At 32.0% G+C, this 9,101-nt stretch overlaps 1 protein-coding gene across 5 annotated transcripts; it reads right to left on the bottom strand.

Moving 5' to 3' along the window:
- Positions 1-1,580: 1,580 nt before the first annotated feature.
- Positions 1,581-8,642, bottom strand: LOC116349857 (TBC domain-containing protein kinase-like protein). 5 transcript variants are annotated; one of them, XM_031781464.1, is made up of 10 exons: positions 8,624-8,642; positions 8,347-8,456; positions 8,128-8,259; positions 7,782-8,040; positions 7,647-7,712; positions 7,129-7,560; positions 6,760-6,829; positions 4,729-4,942; positions 4,438-4,667; positions 1,582-4,377 (listed from the first exon to the last, which is right to left on the bottom strand). In XM_031781464.1, exons 2-10 carry the CDS (start codon positions 8,402-8,404, stop codon positions 4,165-4,167), a joined length of 1,674 nt encoding a protein of 557 aa, XP_031637324.1. In that variant the 5' UTR covers positions 8,405-8,456; positions 8,624-8,642; the 3' UTR covers positions 1,582-4,164. The 5 variants fall into 5 exon arrangements, with proteins under 5 accessions (XP_031637327.1, XP_031637324.1, XP_031637323.1 ...); XM_031781463.1 differs by lacking the exon at positions 8,624-8,642 and adding an exon at positions 8,571-8,606; XM_031781465.1 differs by lacking the exon at positions 8,624-8,642 and adding an exon at positions 8,571-8,589 and having other exon boundaries at positions 8,347-8,444.
- Between the last annotated feature and the right edge of the window lie 459 nt (positions 8,643-9,101).

Here is a 9,101-nt window from a genome sequence, read left to right as displayed (position 1 = left end):
AAATACACTATCCCTACAAATATTTACTTTTTTTGACAAAAATTCATCACACAATACTAATAATTCAACATCTATTCAAAGTTTATAGGTTTTTTGTAGCTAGAAACCTTTCTGAAGTAATACTATTGCAATCGCATCTCGTATTTATAGTCACTTGAACGTTCGTCATAGCTTAAATATCAAGATTTCCATAGAAATCAAGAAAAAATGATCGATTGGTTTAATGATGTGATTGCAATAGTATTACTCGAAAAATGTTTCTAGCCACAAAAAACATATAAACTTTGAATAGATGTGGCAATATTAGTACATAATGATGGATTTTTGTCAAAAAAAAGTAATTTTTTGTAAGGAAAGTGTATTTTAACGTGATTGTATCGCAATGTTTTTTGGCCAGACTTTATCATGCCAAAAAAAAACCAATACGAATTTTTAGGTCAAAGAAATAATCGGCAAGTTGTTTTACAATTCGTCTAAATGCCTCCTAGTATAAAAACTACCGAAGGCTGTTGCGGAAAAAAATTACTCCCATGGGGAAAGTGCTGATGATGCGTAGTTAGTCTGGTCCACCCCTACACCATGGCATATGCCGTTTGGCTCAACGCCCGCAAACCATAGTGATGTATCCTTGTGAAGAATATATACATATATATAAAGTATTTAAATTAATAAATAAAATAAAAAAAACTGAATTATTATTTTTCTAGTACAAAATTTGAAAACTATTTTATTGAAAATAAAGTACGATTGATTCAATGGATGATTGTGCGAATTAATTGGGAGGAAAACATTAAAGAAGCGATGAGATTACTGCCTAAAATGATAAAAAAATAAAATTCACGTAAAGTTGGCGCTACATTCTATGTAATAAGCGTTTACTTTCCAATTAGTCCGTTGCAACGGAAAACAAGTTTGCATAGAATGCAGCACCAGCTATATGTGAATTTTTTTTATCGTTTTAGGCAATAATTCTATGGTTTTCTTATAACTTCTTTGAATCCGTTGAATTTTTTGATTTCTGTGGGTTTTGATTCCACGTGTCTACCCCCTAGGGTATTGATAGTATTGATTTCTTCACCGCAAGTGGAAAAAAAGTTATTCATGATTGTTTTATGGCGGTGGTAGGCAGCGCATTCTACCCGAATTTTATCGTATGGTGAACGAAGCAAACATCGTATGTCCGACAATTAATGCTTTTGGAAGCTCACTCACATATCTTTGGGAACAATATGAAAAAAATGTCAAGACGAACCTGAAAACTCATTTGAGAATCGACTCAAAAAAATTTCGGGACTTGACAACAAAAAAAGGGGTAAATGAATGAGTGATTGATTTTGTGTATACTGTGATGCAGTAGTGTGCGAGGAAAATTTTTTAGGGGGGGGAGGTGATTTTTCGAAACCAAAAAATTCTCTAGCAAATCAGGCAAATTTTCGTTTTTTTTTGAAGTCACTTTTTGAGGCGAAAATCCCTAGCAAATTGAAAGATTTTTCTCCGCAAAAAACCCTAGCAAATCGAGAAAAAGTCTCCTCAATTTTCTACATTGATGAGCTAAAAAAAGGTCTTCACTTTTTCAATCAAAAACCCTAGCAAATTCCAAATTTGTAGACAAAATTACTTTTTGGTGCATAGGCAAATTTCAAAAGATTGGTTATTTTCGACATTTGTTGTAAAAGTCTTCAATAGGAGGGCATGTAGAATCGAAAGTATTGATCAAACATAACACACAGATAATCTCTATTCGACATTCTCAAGAGGTTACAGAGTGAGTTGGACAATTTCAGAAAAATCAGACCACCTCAATAATGAGTTAAAATTTTGTTTTGTTGGGTCATTTTTTTGAAAAATGTTCAGTCACGTTCGGACCTATTTTCAGATAGAGGTGAGTTCTTTAATGGCCTTTGGTGGTCTATTTCACTTAATTAGCAGCATTACGAACCAGAAAAAATGTTTTTAAAATATGTTGAAAATTTTTGAAAAATTGAAATTTTTGGTCAAATTTCAAAAAATGGATCCCTGGAGGCGCTAGGTCTGTGACATCAATTATGTCAAAAAAACGTCATATTCGTAAATCTTACATATTTTTCCATAACTTATAACTATAGCCAGTATCCCTTCTGAATTTTCACAAAAATCGAACCACCCTATTGTATAACAAGGTGGATGAATATTTCCCAATTTTGCTCTATAGCCCAGAGTAATTTTATAAGCATCAGCTGATTCCAAAACAGCCTTTTTTAATGGGACTATACAGGGTGGCGACTGGAACGAAACTGAAGAGAACTTTTTCAAAAAATCGAAAAAATTTGATTTTGGTAATAACAATTTTGGTTTATTTTTCAATATTTCATCAATTAGGACCATTTTAGTTTTTATAAACCATCAAATAGCCAAATTATACAGATTTACTAATCCAGGCAAAATCTTCGAAAATGTTCTTGTGGTTAAAAACCGGTATTCACTTGTTGAAGGAAAATTGTCATTATTGAGTCAAAAATGAAAATTTTGTTCTGACTCAACTAGATCATAATTTGGAGAAATTCCTAAAAATTTGCAACGTTTTGTGATGATTTGAATTCCAAAAGAGTGTTTCCGATAGTTCTTCAATGTGGCCTTTTGGATTTTTGTACTTGTACTGAAACAAACATAGGGCTACAACTGCCTTGATTGTAATTATAGAGTTGAACTGTATGACGTTTGATTTATTATCTACATTAATTGTTCTTTACGATTGAAGGGTAAAATTAGCAATAACCACTATTCCAAAAAATATCGGATGATGTGTGTGAAGAAAAATGAAGAAATTGGTTTTATTTGAGTTAGAGTTTCAAATATACTCCACCATATTTTTTATACCACGAGATCGATCCAAATGGTTATTATGGCACTAGATCGCTATGGAATTCAGCATTACAGAGCAGTTTAGGAGTTGAAAATATCATCCGTAATGTGACCTGAGTATACTGTCTTTGTTAATTTTGATGTGCTGGGGTCTAACTGAGCATGGCTCAGTAATAAGTAGACAAAGCCCTATCAAGCTATGGTAGTCGTTACTAAAAATTCAAAATTGTTGACTAGACTAGTCAGACTAGTGAAAGTTTTTAATCTAGGGGGCAGACACGTGGAATAGGATTAGACTTTTAGTGTAAAGATTCGAGAAATTGCAATGAAATAGCAACGAAGCGAAACAGTGCGTGAAATAGCAATAAATTGTTTCAATTCAAATCCATTTTACAATTCTTTTGACGTTTATTAATGGATTAGTGGACATTTTTGACGAAAACAGTGCATGGAATAGGAAAAATAGTTTAGATTTCACATTTGTGTTTTTGGATTAGTGGAATAGCTGGATTAGTAATTTATATAGTGGAATCGGAATTTATTCTTTGGTGTCTTCCCCTAGTTATTAATTTTGCTGGTCTTGAACGATTTTTAAAAGATGTTAACTGGATTAGTAAATCTGTATAATTTGGCTATTTGATGGTTTATAAAGACTAAAGTGATCTTAATTGATGAAATATTGAAATCAATTTGAGCGTAGAAATTAAAAAAATAAACCAAAATTGTTATTTCAAAAAACCAAAGTTGTTATTACAATGAAATGATTGGAATCATAGTTTAATCGTATCGTTTGTGTCTCCCCCTAGCGCCACCCTATATGACAAAAATACCCTATATACAATCCCATAAAAAATGGCTGTTTCGGAATCAGCTCATGCTTATACAACTACACTGGGCTGTAGAGCAAAATCAAATTTGTTTACCAGTGAAAGTTCCTAATTTTTTTTCGATTTTTTTTTGAAAAAGTTGTCTTTACTATCGCTCAATTCTCCGTGCACCCACATATAATCCCATCAAAAAATGACTGTTTTTTTTTTTTGCTTATACATCTACTTGAGAGAGCAAAATCGAGAAAAATGCATCCACCCTAATGGACATCAGGATGCGATTTTCGATCTGCCAAAAATATTCGATATTGCCGCCAATACACCAATTAAAGTAAAAGTTATTTGAAAATCCGGAGTGGAATACTGGGTATGTTTACTGGTCAGCCACAAACTAGTAAGCGTGCCAGGTTTGTGAGCATGAGGACACGAGTTCGATTCTCGGTCAAATTTCATCCAGTATTTTTCCACCGTGATTCGCTCAGGGATTATCAGTGGTTCAATGAGGAGAATTTTGGGCCGGGTCTCGGACTTGTGGAGTACTTCGGAGTATAGAGTTCAGCATAGACATGCGTAAAATGTTTTGAATATACAAATGCATTAAGTGAATATTTACAGTACACATACCTTCGTTATTGAAGTTTAAATACAAAAATGGCGCAGTCAATGAGTCCAAACCTTGCCAATAAACGTATTGTGGATGCGCTTTGACCTGAGGGAATAAGAAATGAAAATAATACAAATTGATCATTAAGTAAAGGAGTAATTATACCCATGCTTTCAAAATTCTTTTTAATTTTTGATGTCCTTCTGGTGATGAAAGCAGCTCATCGTATTGGTGACATCGGGGAATATCAACTTCAATTTGTCTGTCCGTTTGATTTGGTGTGAATTTATCTATTGCTTCAAAACTTTTATCTTCCATTACATTTAGAAGGCAGGCCCAAATTTGACCTCTAAGTAATGGCGGAATATCATGCTGAGATTCCAATATAATTCGATCTGTATATTTTAAATAAAAATAAATTATCCCTAACAAAAGCAATAACATTCTTTTTCATACCTCTTGTATACGGGAATCCTTTTAAGAGTTTCGTAAATAGTAAAACTCGATGAAATTGATATTCAGTGTCACGTTCTCGAATAACAATTGGCAGCATTTCCATTTCTGCACCATACTGATTTTTGCCATACTGATCTGTCAACACTAGAGGGTAGTAGTCTTGTTTTTTTATACGAGACAAGCGCTCCTTCAAATTATTCAAGTTCAGTATTACCTAATTATTATTTAGTAAAAAATGAAATTTTTGTAAACAATACAATCGAAAATCATACATATTTTACACTTGAAATAATTCTATCGAAAATATCGATAGGAGAGTATGTTTTTTGGAATTATAGTATGATAAACAAAAGCATGTTTTTTCATGGTAAAAATGGTTGAAGGAGAGTACGTATTTCAAACGATTTAGTTTGTCATAAAAGAGAGTAGGTTTTGGTTCATTTAAATTTGACGAAAGGAGTGTATGTGGCTAAATTGGTTGGAAATAAAGGAGAGTACGTTATTAATTTATTCTGGTTGAAATAAAAGTGAGTATGTGCGAAAATAGTTAATATATTTAACATTTTTGCATCCCACTGTATGACTGCTTCTGCACGCCTATTACATTCGAATTTTATTTGATCCGAAAATATTAATTATTTTAACCATTTTTATATTTTTATTTCAATGTGAGTGAATAAAAACAAACTCTCCTTTATAAATTTTTAACTGTTATGCGACTTACTCCCCTTTCGCTATTAACACAATCGACAAAAGACATACTCTCCTTTTGAAATATTTTCAGCTCAAAAATGACATACTCTCTTCTCGATATTTTCAATAGAATTAGAAAAAACAAAAAAATTAACAATTATCACAGCTGTACAGAGGTGACCGATTTCGGAGTTTACGGTTTATATCACGAGGAAAATTGGAAAAGGGTTTTTGCATATTTTAGTAGTGCTCAGGCACCAAATTAAGAGTCCACAATTAAAAAAAAATCAAAATTTGACCGCTAGGCGGCGTTCGAGAATTTCTAGATTAAGGTATACCGGGTGTTTTCCAACAAAAAGCTGGTTCAATCCATTTATGACCATGGTACTAAAAATGGGGAAAAATCCAAAGCACGGCAGTGACAAGAAACGACCGAAGCGCTCGGATCGGTTGCCAGATGAACTATAGCAACCCTATTGGTTGCTGGCACAAATTTGTAACATTATTGAGCACAAATTTGTGCCATTATTCAATGCTGCGTTGCTTAACTGTCACTACTGCCATGCTTTGGAAAAATCGATGGAAATTGTAATTTTGTTTAAAAAAATGTGTGAATAACGATTTTTTTAAATCATAGATCGAAAAAACACCCAATTTTGAAGCAATTTTTTGGTCAAAATAGAAAAAGGCGTATATTTTAATAACCAACTACAACATGCTTGGATTTTATAATTTTTGTTCACTATAACAACTGATATCACATAATTCAGACCCAAGGATTCCAATGAGGGCAATCTTTTTGAGAAATTGTTTTGGTTTTTTGAGATAATCGGCCTGGAAACTAAACCTTGAAATGATATTTTGAGGGCTTTATTCAATTGAAGAAAATGAATTAAAATATTGGTGCAATTAGTTTTGACCATACATCACTGCGTCACTGAAAATTTATATCAGATCATTTTCAGATTTCAGATGTGCAGTATTGCGCCACATTGGGAACTTCGAAAGAAGTGTTTTGTACTTATTTGATAGGTTCATTTGTGATAATTGTTAAATTTCGGTTTTTCTAATTGTTTGTGTAAAATATGTTTGATTTTTGATTGTATTGTTTACAATAATTTCATCGTTGAAAAGTTACATGTTGTTTCAAAAATCTAATTAATTTAAAAAAAATAATAGAAAAAAATATGAGAATATAATAAAAGAGAAATTATAAAAGAAAAACAATTACAAAATCTCAATTATTGTCAGAAATATTTTTGCAGGTACTTATTTTTTATACAAAATATGTGTTGTCAAATCAAATTTATATTTTTGTAGAGATATTTGAAGTATTACCAAACGGCTGTCATACATGTGTGATTGAGATCGTGGTTGACCCAAGATTTGCCCATTCAATAAAACTAATCTGAAAATTATTTTAATAAAAAATATTTCAGTCAGAAGTCACTTGTGGCAAAAATTATCATGATAATTGAAAATAACATATAATTTCAACTGCTTATTCCATAAGTTCATTCATGTGCTCACTAACTTTGATGGTGTCACATGCAAAAGAAATTTAAAGCAATTGCTGGACATTAATGTTGTTGTGGCTATTGCTTTGCAATTTTTTCATTATATGTTTTCGATTATTCTCCGATTACTTATCGATTATTTTAAATTTTATTCTTTTCTTTTGTGATTCTCCCCTTAGGTAAATCTTACTTTGGCATCGATAAAATTGGAGCTTCATTTCGAATAAGTCCGACTGCTTTGAGCTCTGTGTTAACGTCACCACCGGCCAACTTCCACAAATAATAGATCTGCTTAAGAGAACATTGTAATAACAAACATTCATTTGGCTCCGGTCTTTGATAACGATAGTTTCGAATATTTTCCAAAAACAATTCATGTTGAAGAATTTGATTAGGATATGGTCGTTCCCCTGGTGATACAGCCAAACAAGATTCCAATAGATTTCTGAATATTGGATTAAGCTCATGATATTTATCCATCAAATTGCATTCACGCGCTATTTTTTCCAAAACATTTTTTGTGTTCGCTAAACTAAGAATTTTTCGTGTAAATTGGGCCAAGCTAAGTGACGACCATAGTGGTGTATTGAAAACTAATTCTGCAATTATTAGACCCAAGCTCCTATGAATAGAAATAATGAAGTTATGAATCAAATTCCAAAGAAAAAAACAAGAAATTACCGATTAAATACGGACAAAATGTCTTACCAAATGTCTCCAAGTATGTTGTCCTTTGACCCCAAAATTCTTTCGGGCGAAGTATACCTAATGTTTCTATAATAAAAAAGTAATGTGATACCTTATACAGAAATTGAAGAAAACATTAACACTCTCGACACAAACCCAATTGGAAATGTTACATATTCTCCTTGATTCGTTTGATAATACATTCCATAATTGAACAATTTCACATTTCCTAATTCGTCAATCAGAACATTTTTCGGCTCAAGTGTTTGCATGGTAAAATCAAGGTTATCTATGTGATTCAATCCACAGGCAATTTGATAAAAACATTTGAGCACATCATCATAGCATATATTTTGAACTGCTAATTTTTCTGATAGTGGTTTCCCAACATATTCCATTACAATAATTGTTCTTTCTAAAAATTGAAGCATAAAAAATAACTTCTTTCGCAATAGAACTTTGTGTTATCCCATTTCATTCCATTCAATTGCTTCAAACTCACCGTGTTTTGATCGAATAATATCCAAATATTCACAAAGGTTTTCGTGTTGTATAGATTTCAAGAATTGTGAACGGCCCAAAATGACAATTGAATGGGGCGTTAAGGGCAAACCGTTCGTTCCACAAGTATCACCTAAGAAACGAATATGGAAATTAATCACAATGATAAGAAGTTATATTTTTTAAAATACATATAATGAAAAATAATCAAAAATATCACCCTGATGACTTTTCGCAAAGTACGTAAAAGCAGCCATCGGCGACGTCATCTTAACCATTTTCAAAATGTTTAAATGTTTTTCAGCCAGGTATTATATGCTGAAAAGAATGCTTAAATATACTAATTAATGCCCAAAGCGATTTCAACGTTCGAGAATTTCGGGCGAAATCGAATTCAAAAATGAGATAATAACGTAATTTAGACAAATCGAGAAATAAATTTACTTTTCAATCAAGTCGATAATTTGTATTTGTAATGATAATCAACACAAACTTACGGCTTTTTGACATTTCAAAACAGTGTAGAATTGAGACCATTTTTGGGCGGGAGATTCAAATTCCGCGCAATAACTATCTTGACAGTTTATGAAATTTTTCTGTATGTTCAAATATAATTTAATTTCTAATATTTATCAATTGAATTCAAACCAAAAACAATAGCTTTGATTGAAAAATAGTCATAAATAAATAAAGCATAAGAGAGATAAATAAAATATCGTCATGACTTTAACGTATTAACTAGCGTATTAATGAAAAATATAGTTACATTTGCACGATATACAAACACATTGAAGCAGTATATGTACGCCCGGTTTCGATATCGTACGATTTTCGTTCGTTTACACAGAATAACACAGACTAAATAACGCACACTCACAAACAAGGCGCTTGGATATAGTTGTATATATGCAGTGGTCGAACACATGCTCATTTCAACTGTCTTTTAGTGTCAATTCATTGTGTATTTTTTTTTTC

Source organism: Contarinia nasturtii, unplaced genomic scaffold, assembly GCF_009176525.2.
Source record: "Contarinia nasturtii isolate CC-2019 unplaced genomic scaffold, AAFC_CNas_1.1 Cnas_scaffold_3175, whole genome shotgun sequence".
Classification (NCBI taxonomy): Eukaryota; Metazoa; Arthropoda; class Insecta; order Diptera; family Cecidomyiidae; genus Contarinia; species Contarinia nasturtii.
Note: the sequence above shows the minus strand (reverse complement) of the source record. Positions and strands in the feature narration are given on the sequence as shown.

Excerpts from the sequence above, each read along its gene's own strand:
- LOC116349857 (XM_031781464.1), bottom strand. The coding sequence starts at position 8,404 with ATGGTTAAGATGACGTCGCCGATGGCTGCTTTTACGTACTTTGCGAAA. Across the intron at positions 7,713-7,781 it reads TATGTAACATTTCCAATTGG|AAACATTAGGTATACTTCGC; the intron begins GTTTGTGTCGAG and ends TTTTTATTATAG. Across the intron at positions 4,668-4,728 it reads AGGATTCCCGTATACAAGAG|ATCGAATTATATTGGAATCT; the intron begins GTATGAAAAAGA and ends TAAAATATACAG.